Below are 20,905 nucleotides of genomic sequence, written 5' to 3' on the forward strand. Positions count from 1 at the left end.
AGAAACACAGGTTAAAAAATAACCTAAATCTTAAATAAGTGAATTAAAGAACAATCATAGAAAACCTATGGAGATGCAGCAAAAGGAGTAATCAGAGGAAAATTTGTCTAAATATTTACAACAACAACAAAATAGAGCAAACCAGCGTACTGACTATGCAATTAAAAAAAAACCTAAAGAACGATATGTTCACAATCCAATGAAGGAGTCAACAATTATACATAAATAAACTATAAACAGGGAAAATAGGAATTCTAAAAAAAAAATTGAAATGGAAGGGTTGGGAAAGGCTTCCTGAAGATGAAATTTTAGGTAGGATTTGAAGGAAGCCAGGATGTATAACATTCTAGACATGGAGGAACCACTAGAGAAAATGGCTAGAACCAAGAGGTGGAATTTTCAGGAAAAGCAAGGAAGCCAGTGTCATTTAATCTGAGCATGTGGAAAGGACTATGGTATAAGAAGACTAGAAAAGTAGTTTGAATAAAAGGGTTTTGAGTGTTGCACATTGGAGGAATGATATGGTTGGATTTTTGTTTTAGGGAAATGACTTTGTAGCTGAATGGAGGATTTACACACAATAATTATCCAAAGCAATGAAATAAATGAAATCAAATGCAACTTTATTTAATCCACATGAAAACGGTTTTAAATCCAAATCTTCTTGTATGCAAATTTTTGTTAACAGTTACTCATTGAAATGAATTTCACAAGGGAAAATATTCATGAAAGAAAGGAAGGAAAGGAAGAGAAGAAATAAAGGAAAAGGAAGGAAAGGCAAGGAGAAAAAAAAGCACAAGGTTTTGAGATATAAAAACATATCACAACAAAGATAAACTTAAAAACTTCCCATTTTCCATTTTTGCTTACTTGTATATTAATGTTTCCTTATTCTCTCAAAGCAAAAGATAACAGTAAACAGAAGGACATGAAGTTTCAAGATCTTTGAAGTCAACAAATGCTTCAACAAATTTTCATCACCTAAATAACTAGCTCTAGCTTAGATGTACACTCTGTCTTCCTCATGGGTCAGGAAGGCATTTAGGAAAAAAACACTAGTGTGACTCTTCAACATGGACTTCTAACAGTTCTATAGGTGTTATATGGACAACTGAGAGAAGTACTCATATGCAGACAATTGTCAAGTAACTATCATCAAAAATCAGATTTAAAAAATGTGTTTGCAAAGTAGCAGACTGAATAGAACCTAAAACAATTATACAAACTGAATCTCCAAAATCTCAGCCTGAATTCAGAAGAAACAACAACAAAAAAAAAAAAAAAAAGAAAGGACTGAGTTTTGGGAAACAGGTGTTCACAATAAGAGAATTCTTTATAAATTTGACCAGGATCACAAGAAAGGTAGTGCACATAAAGCTGTGTTTAAACCTTGAACAATAAAGCGGTAGCATAAATTATGCCATGCAGGTTTTATCATTACTTTCCTGGAACTATTCTGTTATGTCAGCAAAAAGCATAACCTTTTATTAAAACAACATAGGTCGGGGAAGTATAATTGCTCATCTTGGGCAGTTCCTGTGAAGGTTCTTTTACTTTCTGTATAAAGTAGTATCACTCTGGAAAAAAAGAGAACTAGTTTAGTAACAAAATTTTTAAGTCTCTTTTGGAGAACATCAGTCATCCAATAACACCAAATGACTATTGACATTTATGTAGCAAGGGCTTTGAACTTGTATTCTTTCTCATCTGCAAAAATTAAGATGATCATACTTCTACTCCCTACTTCAAGCATTTATGAGAAAAATCACCTGTGAGGGTGCTAAATTAATGTGAATTCATGGGATTTAGAAAAGTAAGTTCATCTTGTCCAAATGTCTCATTTTATAATTGGAAAAAATGAGGGTAGAGAAATAGACTGATTTGCTCAAAGAAGCTTTCTCAAGCTGCAGAATAAGGGATTTGAACCCAGGTTTTTCTTTCTCCTCATTACTTAAGGTTCATCAAAATGATGATTTCAATGTTATGGAATCAAAGTTTCTTCCAATATGTCTATACTTTAACAAAACAATGAATTTTTAGTTCAGCAAAGAAAGTTTACTGAGTAACTGCATGTTACTCAATACAAAAGTACCACAGGAGAATTTTTTAAAAAATCTATCAGAGACACCAAAGAGCTCACAATATTTTCTTTTTGGTGTACAGAAGCAGAACTGGCAGAGAGAGGGGTAGAATAAGACAGGTACTCATGAAATAATTAGCAAATAGTGGAAATCATTCCACTTTAAAATGCTAAAGACCAAGAATTATAACTTACCTAACAAAATTCAATTCATTTATTTTTTAATAACAGAGAAGTAAATATTAATAATGCTTTTTAAAGAAATTGTTCAAAAAATGAAAAAAATATTTCTTATTCAAAAGACTTAAATTACCTTAGCTTTTAAAAGGAAAAATATGTAAGAATTTGCAAAAAATCCCCAAATATTATGCATTTATTATTAAGCAATAACCTAAAAGGAAGCAACTTACCAGATACACCTTCCTATGGAATATTCAGTTGTTCTAACTATCATGAATTATGTAAATGAATGTAAATCTACACAGTTAATGATCTTGACATTTTCATATTTAACTCAATTTCTAAATGCCCCAAATCAAGACTTCTTTTTTAATTTTTAACCAGGATCAACATGTATTTGCAACTTCCTGAAATTAGGAAACAGGCCATGATATCTGGAGGCTGTACTTCAGGAGCCTCTGTGAAAAAAAAAAATTGGAAAAACTTTTCCCCACCTCTAGCAAAGCAATTTCTGATTTCCCTTTAACCAATTCTCTTGGCTACCCAAGATAAACATATTAGGAAGTTACTCTGCTGGACATTTTTCTTTTAAAGAAATGCTCCTATTTTAGAATGTAAGTGACTCACAGGCTATAAAAGTTGAACAACTCTAGTTCTAAGTGGTGACAATCTAGACCTGAGAGCAGTTAGATCGGAGAAGTTGATCTGCTGTGGAAAAAATTGAATACAACTTTTCTTTTTCACAATGCCCAGATTAATTAGGATACAGATAGAACTCAGAACTTTTACTCAAATGAAAGAAATAAAAATTGCTAGTAAAGGCATAGATGAAAGGAAAACACGAGTAGGAGAAAAAGAACTGAGATTATATCAGAGGATGACTATATACCATAAAGTTGTCTCTTCTTCCTGCTTTACCAACAAGTATGGAGAGCTGCAAAGGTACCAAAGGAAACACAATGACTGACAAACACAGGATTCAAAGCCAGGAGGCATTTTTTCATTTGGACCACACTGCCTCTGTTTGGGCAAAGCAATGGAGAGAAGTTGTAGAGAGGAAGATAAGAGGCTTGATATAAACAAAATATCCTAGCAACAAAAGCTAGCCCGAAGAGCAATGAGAGACTTAGGCAGGAAGCAGGTTTCCCATCATTTGGGGTCTTCAAGAAAAACAAACAAATGGACTATACATCACTTGTTAGGGATTTTTGAAGAGGAAAAGTTTGATATGAGTTATGTTCTGTGTCCTTTGGTGTCCATTCGGAGTCATTGTGTGCTAAGAGAACTATTTTGAAAGAACTTATCAATTCTTAAAAGAGGAAGGGTGTTCCTTTTTCAGTCTTTATAGTCAAACATCTGAATTACTACACAGATGACAGGAAGAGGTGGTAGCCCCTTGACAAGAAAGACAACAGAGCCACATTAGGCATGACAGGAAGACCCTGAAGTAATGCAACAAAGGGTCTGGTGAGGAGTGCTGCTCCAAAAAAGGGAGCAAAATTGTGTGGTGTGATGCCTCTGACCTTTTAGTTTGGCATGCCACTGACCAGAAGCAGGACTATGGAGGGCAGTCTTTAGGAAGGTGTGGAGGTTCCAGTCAAGGAGAGACCTCTAGAGGTCTGTGAGAATATAGCTAGACCTGGAAAACCACTAGTTACTTCTGTCTTCCAGGCAATGACTGATCAATCAATTAAATTAAGAAACATTAAGAATTTATTATGTATGAGGCATTCTGCTAAACATCTGGGGAATACAAAGAAAAAAGCAGAAACAGACCGTTGCCTCAAGAAACTTACATTCGAATGGTCATTATCATTTTGGAATATTCAGCTTTAATTTCTTACAAGACTGTCTTGGTCCAACACACTTATTGAAAACTGCTATAAGAAATTCTAGTTTAGTTTTAGTTACATATGCTATGAGTATATTAGTATGAGTCAACAAAAAATTCCAACAATAAATACAACCTAGAACTTCAAATTTTATTTCCTGATTTTTCTTGTTAAGAGGTGTTTAAAATTTTTTTTTTGACATTATGAAAAAATCCTGAAGTAGTTCATCTCTGGGGTATTGCTTGAATGTACCTTACTGATGATGAAAATTAAATGTTATCTATCTGTTCAAGCACCACACATTCATTTTTCTTTCTCCAAAGATAATTTAATAAGGTTAAAATATGATTGCTCAACTGCAAAAGTGAAAAATGAAAGTTCTTTGCTTGGGAGGATACTCATTATAATTGGCATCCTTCACATTATATTTTCTTCCAAGAGAATATAATGTCCTGGGGAAGTAGGACATTTTCATTAAAAAAAAAAATCCTTGTTCAGTTGAATCAATTACCTCATTTGTAAAATGAGATAGTTGAACTGGAAGGTTCAACCTTGTCAGGTCTCTACCTATAATCCCATGCATCAACTCGTAATATAAACATTCAATACAAAACAAAGTCAAATTGATAACCTTGTTTGGGCAGATTTCCAACTAGAAACTTGTATTCGTCTGCTTTCTTTCCCAACTTGGCAGTCTCCAATATCCAAGCCATAGACACTACAAGGAATCCCCACTTCTTTGAAGATTGATATTTAAGACCATCTGGTTGTTTCACTATAAGATGGGTAGTGGGAGGCATGTCATTCTTCTCATTGTCCTGGAACACAATTTCTTGAACTCTGAAATTGTTAAAACAGACATTTAATAAACTGACTTGACTAGTAAAATAATTTATCTGAACTTGCAAGCAAATAACTTAGGAGTCTAAACAAGATATAGTTCTGTTCTTCTGACTAAACAAAAACAGAATGTTACAAAAAACATTACCAGACTGGAGTAAAAATGATTACTGATATTAAAAAAATACAAATTAAAATAATTTCTACAAGTAATAACAACAAAAACTTTTAATGTATGCACTTATGTACCTGCTTACCTTCACTCTTTCAAACAAAGTCACATGAAAAGCAACCAGAACAGAGCAATAATCATTATTATTACAGAGCAACAACATTTCATATACATAAAGCTATTCTCAACTTTCCCCAAAACTTTAACAAATCTCATTGGAGCCTCACAAAAAGCAGTGATGTTGGGAAAGAAATTTATCCTCATTTTACAGGTGAAAAACTTGAGACAGAAAGATTTCAGGGACTTTTCTACTAATACGTGGACAGCTGTATAGAAGGAAAATAGAGTAGTTGGGATGTACCAACTTGTTCTGTTCTACCTGGAAATTAATGGAATGGGGTAGGACCAAAAATAAAAACAGCAAGATGTCTTTCTGCTAGGTACTAGGGAGGATAATCAAATTTATAGAAAGTTTGGAAGCTTGTAGACAAGAGAACATGCTTTGGGTCTATCTGAAAAGGGAAACTGAACACTGGGTAGGAGCATTCAGATTATCTGCCTAAAAAGCTACCATTTTCTCTTTAAATTACCATTGGGGGGGCTGGGAAAAATACATTCTGAAGCAATTTTCCAAGTTAGCCTGATAGCCATGGGGCAGCTTACTAAGAGGCAAAGAGGTCTAAAGAAAGACATGTAAAAACCTCTGTGTAAGCCCCAGTGCTACCACTTGATAGCTATACAACCATGGTCAAACCATCCCTGTGACTCACTGTCTTTATAAAATATCAGTACTATCTGCTTCTGAAAAAAATGTTTGGTTTTTTTTGTGGGGCAATGGGGTTAAGTGACTTGCTCAAGGTCACACTGTTGCTGTGGGTTGTGGGTTCAGTATTCCTGACCCAGGAAGATAGGTGTAAAAACAAAATAGAGAAATTAAGAAAAGATTAAAGAAAAGCCATGTGGATTGTTAATTAATCTCGACAGGTCAGCTGCCAGGTTAAGCAGAAGTCTGGGAAAAAAAGCCTAAGCCTTGCTGAAATCTCCTTAAATTCCCCCTTAGGGTCCATGGGAAGAGGTGGTAACTTGGGAGTTGTCCAAGTCCCACATGGGAGAGTTTGTCTTTGGGAGAGGGATTAAGGATTCCAGTCTGAGTGGTCTCTCAGATGTTGTTTCAGCTGTTTCAGTGCCTGCACCTAGCTTGCCTTACCAATGAGAACTTTGCCAAGATCAAACTGGAGTTCAAGAGAAAGTGTTTAAACAGAGTGATAAAAGAAGAATAATGATTTCTAACAACATAAACAAAAGATTTACAAAATTTGTTTCCAATTGATTTCAATATTCCCCATGCCCATGGTTCTCTGCATCAACACAACTCAGGTCCTCCCAATTCCAGGGCCAGTGTTCTATCCACTGCACCACTAAAGCTGCCCAGAAAAATTTTTCTTTTAAAAAAAATTAATTCATCATTTTATTTTTATATTACTTTCAAATTCCTCTTCCCTTCTCTTTCCAGCTAGTAATCCCTTGTAAGGAAGAAAAAAAAAGATGGGGGGGAAAAAGCAATGCAGCAAAACTTTCGTGTCACCAGAATCCAGTAGTTTATGTAATATTCTGAAGTTCCCCATCTTTGCAAAGAAGGAAGGGAGCATCATGTTTGCATCTCTTCCCAGGAGTAGAGCTAAAGTCATTCTGACTGCAAAGCTTTCATTTTCTTTATTTCTTTTTAAGGCTACAGTCATTGTGGGGACACTGTTTTCCTGGTTTTGGTTTCTTCACCTCTACATCACTTTCCATTTTACTGGGGAAAGGACAGAGAAGGGCAGACAGGACAAGGACATGGGTAAGTAAAAAAACTCATTAGGGATGAACAAGAAAGGCAAGGGAAGGATCTAGCCAAAGAATAATAGGATGAAGAATGGACAGGAGAAATGGGAAAGGCACTTAGAGGAAGGTCGGGGAGCTGAATACTGAAGAAGAATCCTCAGAGGTGAGGAAAGCACTGCAAGCAAGGCACAGAGATTCCCTGGGCTGGCAGAATGGCAAATTCAGCCTGAGAGAAGAGAAGAGTATGTAAAGGGGAATGTTAGGAACTAAGGCTACAAGAGCAAGTTTGGAAGCTGAAAGAGGAGGCACCTTAAGCTAGGCTAAGGATCTTGTGCTTTATGCCTCAGAGGGAAATGGGAATCACTGAAGGCTTCTGAGCCAGTGAGTGAGTGGCATAGTTAGAGACCTATGCTTCAAAGAGAAGATTCTTACAGTTGAGCAGAGGACGTTTTAGAGAAGGAAGAGCCTGAAGGTAGGGAGGCTAAATGGGGGTTACTACAATAATCCAGGAGAGTAGGTAAGCAGAGCCTAAAATGGGGTAGTAGCGATAAAACTAGAGAAGAATGAGGAGCAAAAAGCACTATGCTAGGTGCTAAGGCTATAAATACAAATGTGAGATAGTTCCTCAAGGAACTCCCATTATAATGGGGGAGACAAGAATTTTGTTCCAGGGAATCACAAGAATGCCGAACGGAGACCATTAAAGGGACTTTGATGGTCTTTCCAGAATTTTTAATTTAAGAAAAGATAAGACACGGGTGGCAAGCCTGCCGACTCAGGACAGACCTTACCCTGGATAGGGTTCCAAAACTGCAGGATCTGTGGACGGCTGCTCTATGTTAAGAAACAGAGTAGAGCAGCAAGGCAAATGGTAAGATTTCTGGGTTTAGACACAAAATTCACTTTGATGGAAAACTTGGCAGTTTGACAATAACAGATTATGGCAGGAGAGAGGAGAGTCAAGATGTCTGCAATTTCAAATCTTTGTCTTTGTGAAAGTGTTGGTACATCACCAGAAAGAAGGGAGTTTTAGAGATGTAACTGTGGGGAAAGATGCTAAATTCAGTTTTGGATGTCAATTTTGTTAAGTCAGAAGATATTCAGGTGGAGATATCTATAAAACTCTTTTTTTTTTTTAGGTTTTTGCAAGGCAAACGGGGTTAAGCAGCAACCCAAGGGCACACAGCTAGGTAATTACTAAGTATCTGAGACCAGATTTGAACCCAGGTACTCCTGACTCCAGGGCGGTGCTTTATCCACTACGCCACCTAGCTGCCCCCAGATATCCATAAAATTCTGCTTTCCAAGGTGTTTTATACTGAAGTTGAACAAAGTCTCAAGTTTATTTTACATTGTATATGAGTGATGGATGAAACAAATGCTTGTGGACCTAAAGTTTCCATAATCTCTAGTATAAGGATAAGGGAAATGTTTCATTGAATCATGCCACATGCTCATTAACAGCATGGGTGGCTTGCTCAAGTAATAGACCCTTTAAAGACATTACACAGATAAACAGTACAACTATACAAAGCTGAATTCTCTTTTGTGTGTTTTTACAATGAGGTAAACAAAAAAACATACCACGTCTATATACAAATGTGAATACAGACCTTGCTCCAAGCAGGCTTGCTAAGTATACCAAGGAATCTTTCTCTGCTCCAATAAATTGGCTGAATGAAAGAACACAGTTTTCTAAAGGAGTACCACTTCCTTCCAATACTGGTACTGGTGTGAAGAGCGGATTTGATGCTGGGTCAAAAAGATTTTGTTGCTCAATACAAGTAATCTTATAAGAAAGAAAATAAAAACAGGAATAAGGTATTGGAATTAATGCCAGTTCAGTTACAAAAACTTTATTTAAATGAGAAGCATTAGGTGTACCTTAGTAAAAATCAGATTTTTAGATTTATTCTCAATGTTTTTCCTCTCTGTACTCCTTCTTCTCCCCCATAACAGAAACAGAAAAATGAATATATATTTCACTTAGCAGCAAAATGGAGCAATAGATGAAATTAATAAGACCTCAATTCAAGTCTTGCTCCTGACATATATTGTTTGGGGGGGAACCCTGACTTCTCAGTGTCTCAAGCAGCAGGAGTTTCCTAATTAGATTCCCTACACCACTGAAATCATAGGTCTGACCATAAATTCCCTCCAGTCTTATAGAATAAAGTGATTGAAGTTAAATTCATTAAAATCCATCAGAATTCATGGTTTTGATCAATGAGCTTTTCTTTAAAATTAAATTTCCTGTCCATCAATTGGGGAATGGCTTAGCAAACTGTGGTATATGTATGTCATGGAACACTATTGTTCTATTAGAACCTAGGAGGGATGGGAATTCAGGGAAGCCTGGAAGGATTTGCATGAACTGATGCTGAGCAAGATGAGCAGAACCAGAAGAACATTGTACACCATAACAGCAACATTGGGTTGATGATCAATCTTAATGCACTTGCTCATTCCATCAATGCAATAATCAGGGACAATTTTAGAGTACCTGCAATGGAGAATACCACCTGTATTCAGAGAACGAATTGTGGAGTTTAAAAAAAGACCAAGGACTATTACCCTTAATTAAAAAAAAGTTATTATATAATTCTGCTATATCTCATACTATATGTTTCTTCCTTAAGGATATGATCTCTCTCTCTCTCTCATCACATTCAACTTAGATCAATGCATACTATGGGAATGATGTAAAGACTAATAAACTGCCTTCTGTGGGGGGTGGGGGAGGGAAGTGAGATTGGGAGAAAGATTGAAAAACTCAAAGTAAATAAAAATAAATAAAAAATTAAATTAAATTTCCCTGAAGAGATCATGAAAAAAGGTAAAGACATCACTTGTACAAAAATATTCATAGCAGTGCTGTTTGTGCGGGCAAAGAATTGAAAATTGAGTGAATGTTCATCAATTGGGAATGGCTGAACAAACATTCAATTTAGATCAATGTATATCATGGAAATAATGTAAAGACTAATAGACTGCCTTTTGTGGGGGATGGGGGAAGGGAAGGGAGATTGGTGAAAAACTGTAAAATTCAAAAATAAATAAATTTTTAAAAAATCAAATTAAACTCCCCCTGGGTGGTGGTGGTGATGATGGTGTGCTAAACTGGTGTTTTTGAAAGGCTTGAAATACCAGGGAAAGTTTTAGGGAAAGACCCATGAGTAAGCAACTTCACAGGCAAACACAAGACTGATGTTGTCACTTCCTTATTGTTGTGCCAGGAATCATATGGGTCCTTAGATTTCAACATTTACTTCCTAATTTCAGTATTTTTTTTGTTTCGGAATTTTAAGATCTTAATTGTGCTCAGGTCAAACTTCATCTAAAGCAGAACTTTATGTTCAATAATAAGTCATCTCCAATGTAGTCATAGCTAGCTTTCAAGCACAATTCTCACTCTTGTCTATTTATATTATTTGAAGATACACCAGTTTCCTCTTACCAGCCATGTATTTGTAACAACTTTTCCTTCAGCTGACTCCACTTCACACCCCAGCAAAGGAACTATCACATAATCAGCAATAGCTTTGCTTTGGAGGGGGAGTATTTTTCCAGCATTTTCTTTAATAGCATTGATAATGAAATATTCATCTTCACCAAAACCTATGACAAGGAAATTCTTTTGGCTAAATAAGCCTTCACTAATTGCAGATGTGTGAGGCAGTAAGTTGTAACCAAAGAAATACTGTTTCTCCACCTGTACAGTAGTATGAAGGGGATCATTAAAGACCCCAGCTCCAGATGTCTCATCATCTGAAAAGGAAAAATAGTTGTCAATGAAAGAAAATTCACATTCCAACTTCATTAAATTTCTGAACAGAGATAATTTGTTGCTGAAACTACAAAACAAAGTACAATCCTCACATATGTATGGTGTAGAAAGGAACTTGAGTCCTATAATTATTCTTTTCACTCATATCCAAGTACATGATGAATGCCAGTAATATTCACTTAAGAAGTGATAGTGTCCAAAAGATTTACAATAGTCCCTAAACATAGTTGAAAATTATGAAATTTCAAATCTAGACCACTAGATTTCCTTGTCATTTGAAAAGTGATTTTAGATCAGGTACACTACATTTTACTATGCACACTTGAAGAAGAAAAGGAAATAATTTTAAATGATATATTTGCTAGTTATCAGTGTCAAGGAAATCACAATGCATTTGGACTCAAAAAATCCCAGGATCCCTTCCCTTTGCAAATGAATTCATATGCACACACAAAAGCACACATTTAAGTATATGAGGAAGAAGACAGGAAGAGCTGATTAATTTTAAGCACACAGAAAGTGACAGAAGTGACATGACTTTGAAGGAACAGAGAGGAGAGTGATTTTTAAGATATCCTTAAGAAGGGAAGATGCTGAAGAATGGGAAAAAAATCAGACTGAAGTATTATTCCCTAAAAACAACAATAGAGAAGACCGAATGGAGTCCAAACAAAATAGAAACTATTTTTTTTAGGTTTTTTTTTTTTTGCAAGGCAAATGGGGTTAAAAGGCTTGCCCAAGGACACACAGCTAGGTAATTATTAGGGGACTGAGGTTGGATTTGAACTCAGGTACTCCTGACTCCAGGGCTGGTACTCTATCCACTGTACCAACTAGCCACCACAAAATAGAAACCCTTTATAAATGGTAAGGTCATCTAGATGTTCATGTCTGCTGATAGTGTGCTGAACAAATGATATATCTGAATATATAGAATGATATTTCAAGTTGGATAGTCCTTAGAAAACCTCCAGACCAATCACCATTATAAAGGAGAAAACTGAGACTCAGAGATTATATGACTTGCCTAAAAATCATACTAATAGAAAGCAACAGGGTTATAACTTGAACCTGAGTTCAAGGCCCTTTGACTCCAAATACAGTTTTGTCAACGAGATCCATGAACGTTCAAAAGAGAACAACCATCTACACAGGAAAAAAAATGGATGAAGAATGTCTATTGTTCAGACTATGGTATTCAGTTGGATATGATCTATCAGTATGCATTTTTTGGACAGATGCTGAAAATGGACAGTGAGCTGGCTGTAGAATCAACCAGGAGGAAGAGGTAAGACTAGAGTATAGTTTCAATAATACTAATACTTTCAATAACTCCAAGATATCTCCCAACCTAGAAGGCAATCTCATACTAATATTCACCTAGTAATTTCCATATAGTTATTAATAATACAATCTCATAACCTCATTAAGATTCAAAATAATAAGTGATTCAAAGGGTAATAAAGGTAGACTATTATCAATGATAACTTTTATGTAAGATGTAGCATAAAATTTATAATCTGAGAAATGTATAAAATGGAAAGGGAGTGACAACAGATGGTCAGCCTAAGTCATAAAGTGGTACCTATGGAATTTTTTAAAAATACAAATGTTTATTAACCATTTTTGTTTTTCTATAGTACTTATATTCCCCTTACACTGTATCCCTTCCAATCTCTTCCCAGAGGCCATCCCTAATAATACAGTAGAAAAAGGTCTGGAAAAATAATTAACATACCAGAAAAGTCTGATGTCAAATACTGCATTCCATTGGTTTCTCAAACTGTTGAGAAGCAATGGAAAGTAATTTTTCACTCTTCTCTAGGACCAAACTTCTTTTATCATTATAATTTTACAGCATTGGGTGGATTTATTATAGAATATTTATAGAACACAGAATGCAATTCACAAGGATGGACTATACTTTCCATTGTTAGGAGGAGTGCCTACCTAAGGAGATTACAAGTATATCACTATTGCAGTGTGTGTGTGTGTGTGTGTGTGTGTGTGTGTGTGTGTGTGTGTGTGTGTGTATGTATGTGTGTGTGTGTAGAACTTAACAGGGTGGTGGCTACATAAGATTGCAGAAACATATAAAAAAAAACAATTCCTGAAATTTTTCATTCATTTAATAGGGCATGGTGGAGAGAGCAGCCTTGGAGTAAAGAAGAGTTGGGTTCAAGTCTTACCTTTGAATCTTACTAGATGGGTGACCCCACAAATGCCTTAACCTTAGTTGGTGGAGGGAGTTTCCACATTAGGAGTTCTCTATACCAATAGAAATTACAGGTCTGAATCACAAACAAAATAAACTGCAATACTACTGAAATATCTAATTGAGGCTGAAATCTCTCAATATAATACCTGTCCCAAATAACAGTGTCAAAGATTTCCAAAAGGGTCACTCTTTAGAGTAAGGTTGAATTGGAAAATGACTACTTCAACCAATGGTAAATGATCATAGAAAATAAATGATCATCTTAGAAAATAAGGATATAATCTCCAAATTGCACTTATCAACAATGGAAAACAAAAACACCAAATTCCTAATTAAATCACAGCATCCAAGAAAATAACAAGTTATAAAAGTTGTTAAGAAGAAAAACATTTTGAGATTCTGGTCAGCCTCCTCAAAAGACACCATTATTTCATCTCTTTCATATTCATTTATTTCATATCCTTAACAGGATTTAGCACACTTCTGTGTTAGAGAAAGCACTTAAATATTTATCAATTTATAATGCATCTTTAAAATATGCCTTTCAAACTTCCCTGAGTTATGATAATTATACTTTTCCTCTGTGTAGATGGCTCCCAAGTCTCTCTACCCAGACCCAATCTCTAGCTTAGACCTTCTTCATCCCAAGTCCCATGTGAACTAATTTGCCCAATGGCCATCTCAAAAAGGAGGTCCTTGAAGCATCAATGTGTCCAACACAGAACTCATTTCCCCAAACCTACTCCTCCTTCCCAACTTTCCCATTTCTGTTGAGAATGTCACCCTGGAATCATCCTCAACCAGATTCTCCTTCAATTCCACATATCCAAGTTTTGTTATTTGCAGTTCCACATCTCTCACATCCAGTCCCCTTCTCTCTACTCACAGCTATCACCTGAACGAATGCAAAGTCACATATTACATGCTTATTTTAAATACTGTCCTAAATGATGGGGATGCAAATACAAAAGTGAGACAGACCCTGCTCTCAATATAGAGGGACAAGGCCCAGGAAAAGAAGTTTTTTCTCCCTCAGGTCTCCCCCTACTCAAATATATGCTCTATATGAAAAATCCTTTTCCTACAGCACAGATCAGATGGTGTCATCCTCCTACTCAATAAACTTCAATGACTCCCTATCACTTCTAGGATTAGCTATAAAACTCCCATTCGGCATTTAAATTTCTTTCTCCCTCCTCCAGTCTTATGGTCCATTCCTTCCCCCATGTACTCCTATGACACTCCTCCTCCACTTCTAAGGCTATCTACCAGTTGTCCAGTTTCCTAAAAGACTTAGCTTAAGTGACAGCTTAAGTGACACCTTCTGCATGAGACCATATCTATGGTTATTTTTGAATCAGCTTTGTGTATACCTATATAGATGCATATTATCTTCCTATTCCTTCAGTCTCTAAGCTTCAGGGAAGTGGGTCCTATTTAGCTTTTGCCTTTTTATCCCCAGCAGATGCTTTAAAAATTTCTTTCTGAACTCAGGAATTTGTCTTGTTTGATTTTACACACACACACACACACACACACACACACACACACATTTCTGTGACAAGGTTTTTGTTTAAGGGGGGGAGGTAGGAAAACAAGTACTTTGTTGATTGGTTGGGGATTCAGAGAAAGCTTGAGATCACTCATAAGGCTGTTTATTGATAGGACTTTCAAGAAGTAATTGTAGTCAGAATGGGAAAAACCCATGCATAGTAGTTGTTTACTACAGTGGCCAGAGTTCTTAAATCTTCAAAAGTTGTTTAAAAAAAAGAAACTAATATAAAAGTATTTTCAATTTAGAAATCAACCCCTACTTAAGGTTTTAATTTTATGCTAAAATGTACTGAGATGCTAGTAAAATATCCTGGATCAAGTACTGATGGAGCTGGGAATGAGACTTGGGTTTTAGTTGCAGCTTAGCTATCAAGGAAGTAAATTTTAAAAAGAGAACTCTTAGTGTCCACATCTCACAATTCAAAAAAAGGAAGATAAATGTTTCTGCCTCTCACAGAGGTATTCTAAGGGCAAAGAAGCTAAATGAAAATAAAAACTTAATCAAAACATAATTTTGAAAACCGTTTTAAGAAAAAGTCAATTCTTTTCAAAAAATAAACTTGATTTAAGTATTTCTTACCTACTATCATATCATCATGGTCATTTTGAGAGAGCAAGTCTTCCTCAGCTTGCTGAGGCTTTTCACCATCTGCAAATTCTGAACTTTGCCTTTTTATTTTTGGTTGTTCTGATAGGGATATTTCGACGGGCTGGTAATTCACCTGGTTGTACTGCTGCTCAGAAAGCAGATAGCCTTTACTAAAACAGTCCAGCAACCATTTTGCTCCCACTACATGAGGCCTATGAAAATAGTAATACAGTTATGACATATTAGTTGAAGGTAAGAAGACCATTCTTGGCTTTCCTTGCCTCTTTTACACAGTTTCTACATAGTAAGGCTCTGCCTCATAGTCACTTTTATAATTTACAAGGCTAGAAAACTCACTGGGGAAACTACTCTAAAGTAAAAATGGTCATAACCTGTGTCTTGATTTAGTCTCAAATTGTTTTAGCTCATCATCATAATCTTCAACAACAACATGGGTCACATCTTCATTAAGCTGATTAAAGCAAACTCCACCACTACACTTAATAAGTCTTCTTAGTTTTTCTTCATCTAACTTTCTGTCACGAAACCCACAAAAGTATATCTGCAAAAAAGAATAGAAAAATACTTGTTCTAGACTAAAATAGATTCTAAATTCATTATACAACTTGCCAACAATCTCCCAAACCCACATTATTTTTTTTGAAAACAAAACAAAACAAAACACTTTAATTAATTAGACAATGCAAGCACCTCAAACAATAGGTTATCGTTACAACACTTGGGTTTCTTTTCACAATCTAGTTATTGCAAAGGCATGTGAATAAATTTAAATGGACAAAGTCAAAAAAAATGGCACCATAATTAATGTGTAAAACTGGGGAAAAAAGTACATTCATCCCACTGACTTCTAAAAGAGGCAAATTACCTCTATATATTAACATTATAAAATCTGTATTGCCTACTATAGTTGTGTCCTGGATTCTACACGCATAAATCAAACTGCAACTTGCAAAAGGGAAATCATTTTCTTTGTACTTGAGTTCATGGAAAGACAAAAAAAGATAGTGCAATTTGTTGTTAGAAACATATAAAGCTACATGAAGAATGAACAGTGATCTCTGACCTCGGAGACTGGGGTTTTCCCTTGTCCATTCATTGCAAATTGTACACTATGCCCCTTGCTTTTAAGACATAGAATATTCTTTCTTAAACATAATTTTCATTGAATATATAGAAATGTTTCCTTTGTTCAATTTAACCTGTATATAGTTCAACTTAGAGCTTGTAGGCAGAAATAAATACCACATTGTAGCATGTTATGACATTATAAGGGAAATTGCTCTTTTTTCTTTAAAAGCACTTTAAAAAAGAAAGATGCAAAATATTCAATTGGAGTACAAGTGTGTAATCCATGTTTTGGAATGAGAAACAAGTCTTGCCTTCTGTTAAAGTGCTATATGAGGAAAGAAATCTAGTAAATGAGAGCTGCTTTGTTTTAAAATCCAACATAAAAAGAATTGCTATGGAATTATAAGTTCATATGACTTCAAAGCAGCTGATGTCTGCTACATGCAATTTAAGAAGCTACAAATCACTCAAAACTTGGTAGCTTTACTCTGAAATTGGAGTCCCATCCCAAATTTAATGGAAAGAAACATTTACAGGTTACATTTACATATACTATAATACAAGAATGATATCCCTTTGCCAGCAGATAAAATTACATTTCCTTGCCATGTCTTTCTTGATTCCAACTTGATAATTTCTTAAGCGTGTAAATTATAGAATACTCAGCTAAAAGAGTTCTTCATAAATAGTTACAAAACCTGCTGAAACACAAAGAGGGGGAAAGTATTTTTCGTTCAAAAAAATGACATTTGAATGCCACATAACACAAGAAACAATGTTTAGAGACAAGGTATTAAGTGTTTCCAGAAGAGAGTGGGTCAGTAAACTACTTAGCTGAAGACAAAAGACTACCCTTCCCCAGGACCACAGTGCACAAAAAGCAAAATGTCCAACAACAGTACCTCAAAGCAAAATAAAGGTCTGAGGATGAAGCCAGCTCACTTGTAATCCTGTTAAAGAATTTGAGAGTCACCATTTAGGTCTGATGCTAGCTCAAAATGTTATATTTGGAGATTCTGCTAAGAATTCAACCAAGGATGCCTAAGGCATTCTCCAGCTGAAGCTCTTTTTTCTGGAACCATTTCTAACATCGGGATCAGGAAATCTGTAAACTGTGCAGCATCTTCACGAGGCCAACCATATTTTCCCACAAGCACATCAAAGAGGCTCCAGGGCTTCAGCTTCGTAATATGCCATAGTTCTCCTCTGTGATTGAAGAATTCCCGAGAATATTTTCCAGATAGAGTAAAGTGCCTCGGGATACTGCCTAGAAGCTCTATGATGTGTGCTATATGGTCTTCATCTCTGGAGCAGTCTTCACCCGAATGTGGTTCAAACAAATAATCTCCAGTTGCAAGCTCAAAGGCCATGCATGGCGTACTCCAAATATCAGCAGGTGTACTGTAACCAGCTCCTATTAAAACTTCTATGGATCTATACTGACGAGTCTGAATATCTTCTGTGAAGTGCCTGTGCACCCAGTAAGCATTTCCCAGATCAGCAATTTTAACTCTAATTTTATCTGCATTCCATGGGTCTAGGGGATTCACCAACAAGTCAGCAGCCTGGGTTTTTGTTTTTGGCAAATTCCCAGTACTGGATGCTGAAACTGTCCTGCTCCTGTCATGAGATGGATTGTTTTCTTCTTGCTCAGTTAGAGGTGCTCCATCTGAAACTGTAGAGCTACAGGCCACAGACTCTAATGCCCCAGAGAACATTGAAGCTGTAAACTCTGAAAACTGTGACTCAGGAATTTTATGTCATCCATTTGGCAAATCACCATTAAATTGTTCATAGGAGCTACTATATATATAATTGCTTTCTGCATCTGGCTCATCAAGATTATATTCCTCTGGATTTGGACACTCTTCCTCATCATCTTCTTCATCTTCTATTTGTTGTTCCAATAGGAAAGGGCCATTTTCAATATGGCCATTTGTTTTGGGAGATTCTATCCATGTAGGGTCTGTGTTGGCAAGTTCCTGTTCAACATCATCATCATCTTTTTCTGTGTTTTCTTTTTCAGTGTCTTCTTTCTCCTCTTGATCTTCAGTTTCACCACCATCATTTGCAGATTCTTCATCAGCTGCCTCCTTTAATCCTGCTGTTTTCAGTTTGACTTCTGGGTGGTATTCATCTTCCTGATCATTTGTGGGTATAGTTGAAGTGATATTTTCTTCTATTTTTTTCCTTTCAGCTTCTCGCTCTAATTCTTCTATTTCCCGAAGGCATTTTTCCAACAACTCTGCCTGCCTTTTCTGGTTTTTTTCCAGTTTTTTCTTTTTGTTTTTAGATATTTTTCCTATAGGCTTTTGTTGTGGGAGCAGTACTCACTGCTGAGCCAGAAGGAGGAAGAGCACCTGCTTTCTGCCATTCTGTGGCCTCTGCCACCATCCTACGTACATATGCATCATCTACACACACATCAAAATGTTTTCTGGCTTGATATCAGTATGGATAATCTTGCACTTTCTGTGTAGATAATCTAAACCCTGCAGAACCTGTCGAATTATACTTTTTACGCAATGGATGGGAAGACCTTGATAGTTTGATTTGATTATCCATTTCAGGAGGTGATGGCCAAGTACTTCAAAGACCATACAAACATGTATACCATTCATGCCTGAAATTTTGAAGTCATCAATTAACTGTACAACCATGTCTTTATTTGGGTCACTTGGGTCACTTTCACGAACACATTTGAGCAATTTTATTTCATCCAAGGCTGTCTCTGTATAATGCTGGGCACTTTTACAACCTTCATTGCCACAAATCTTTTTCCCTGCATATCCCAGCATAGCCAGACTGTAGAGAAGTGTCCCAATCCTAATTTTCTAATAACATAGTAGCGGCCATTGAAAAGGTCTCCGATTTTCACAGGATGGTAGCCACCTTTGCAGTAATCTGCAGGGTCTTCTTGCTCTTCATAATCAGATCCCAGAATTTCCTCTTCTGGTTCTGGTGGTGCTGATTCTGGTAGAGGTGGTGGTGGAGGGGGTACAGAGGGAGCTTTTTGTTGCGGCTCTGGCTTTTTCAGATGTTTCTCTCTCTTCAGCCTCTGCTTTTGGGCCTGAATGGCCAGCACTTTCCGGGAGCTCATCCCACTCGGGGAAGGGGCGGTGACGGGGAGCTGGAGCTGGAGCGGGGGGCTGCAGCCTCCTCCACTTGCTCCGCCAGTCCAAGAGGAGGCCCCAAACCCACATTATGACCACATTCTTATTTTTGAACTGGAAAAATCAGTGTAATTGCAAGGTAAAAGACTGACTCTCAGTTTGACCCACAGTATGACATGAAATTAGCTCAATTTACATAGAACTTTAAAGTATACAAAACAATTTCTTCAAGTAATTATGTGTAAGATTTGCCCAGTTTTATAGCTGAGGAAACAGGAAGTAGGATGACACAGTTAAAATGTCAGATTCATTATTCACTCAGGTTTTCTACTACCCTTTCCACCATGCTTAGCTGCCTCTTAAGTCAAAGCTATTTGTTGAATTCTCTGGTTCTTCAGAATTTGATGTTCTTGCTAATTTAAAGCTGTACTAAGTCTTTTAAGTTTTATCTTTTGTAGCAAAAAAGAAATGTTCCCAAGTCCATTCCTTCCTCCCCACTGTTGGTCACATCCTTTACCTATAATGCCCATCCCAATTCTCTCCTTATTAAGCTTATCCTGTTTGAGCCCTTTCCCAAGAATAGTGGGTGATTTCTTCTCTTTCTCATACCTTATGTTTGTCCCACATTATTAAAACCTTGTTATATATTCAACATACTCACAATTAAATTCATTCTGTCCCTGAATTCCATCTCTCTTACTAACACCCTTTTCAAATTGAGGTTCCCAGCACCCTTCTATGTACCTAGGTTTGAACCTTTGGAATCATCTCTGACTCTATTCTTCCTCATCTCCATATTTATTGGTTACCACACCAGGCCAATTATGCCACCACAACATTTCATTAAATTTGTTGCTCTGTCTCTAAGGATATGACTACAATCCTAGCCCAGGTCTTTCTTTTTTTTTTTTTTTAATCACAGACTGCCTTAACTACTCCCACCATCTAATTGGTTTCCTTTCCTCTACACTTGTCCTCTCCAAATCAAAATTCCCATAAGCTGCTAAATTGATAATTCTACAGCACAAATCTTTTTTGCTCTGCTCCTTTAAAAGCATCAGTAGTTCCCTAATTCCTCTAAAACAAAACAGAAACTATAATTTGGCATTTAAACATGGTCCCAAACTATTTTTTTTCAGGCTGATTAGAATTCCCACCTCTACCACCACTCTCTATGTGCCTATTATACCGGATACTCATCAAACATCCCATTTCCTCTCTTATTTGCTTATCCTCCCCTTCTTAAACACTACCTCTTAATATCCTTCCCTTCCTTCCCTCCAGCTTCAGTTCATGTTCTTTCATGAAGCTCTCCTGACATGCCTTCTTGCTCCACCAAAAAATTGCTTTCTATTTTTTAAAATTAAATTTGTACACATTATTTGCCTCCATAATATAAGCTTACTAATATCAGAGTTTGTTTGGTATCCCCAGGACCTACCCCAGTACCTTGTATGTAGCAAATATTTAATAAATAATTGTTGAATGAATCTTGTCCTGTTTTGTTACTGTTTAATCTGTACAATTTTATATTTTTGTTTTTGTTTTTAGGTTTTTTTGTAAGGCAAATGGGGTAGTGGCTTGCCCAAGGCCACACAGCTAGGTAATTATTAAGTGTTTGAGAATG

At 36.3% G+C, this 20,905-nt stretch overlaps 1 protein-coding gene and 1 pseudogene across 1 annotated transcript in view; both read right to left on the reverse strand.

Annotated features, from left to right (window-relative positions):
• Nucleotides 1-626: 626 nt before the first annotated feature.
• Nucleotides 627-20,905, reverse strand: part of LOC141494532 (DNA topoisomerase 2-binding protein 1-like) — a 32,376-nt gene continuing 12,097 nt past the window's right edge. Inside the window, exons 9-14 of the mRNA XM_074195840.1 lie at nt 15,469-15,638; nt 15,068-15,288; nt 10,386-10,696; nt 8,542-8,717; nt 4,724-4,932; nt 627-1,577 (exon numbers count right to left, since the gene is read on the reverse strand). Of these exons, the coding sequence (XP_074051941.1) occupies nt 1,573-1,577; nt 4,724-4,932; nt 8,542-8,717; nt 10,386-10,696; nt 15,068-15,288; nt 15,469-15,638 (1,092 nt within the window). The 3' untranslated portion in view covers nt 627-1,572. The remainder of the gene's footprint in view (nt 1,578-4,723; nt 4,933-8,541; nt 8,718-10,385; nt 10,697-15,067; nt 15,289-15,468; nt 15,639-20,905) is intronic.
• Nucleotides 15,980-19,280, reverse strand: LOC141494533 (SRSF protein kinase 2 pseudogene; annotated as a pseudogene).

The sequence above is a fragment of the Macrotis lagotis genome, chromosome 7 (assembly GCF_037893015.1).
Source record: "Macrotis lagotis isolate mMagLag1 chromosome 7, bilby.v1.9.chrom.fasta, whole genome shotgun sequence".
NCBI lineage: Eukaryota > Metazoa > Chordata > Mammalia > Peramelemorphia > Peramelidae > Macrotis > Macrotis lagotis.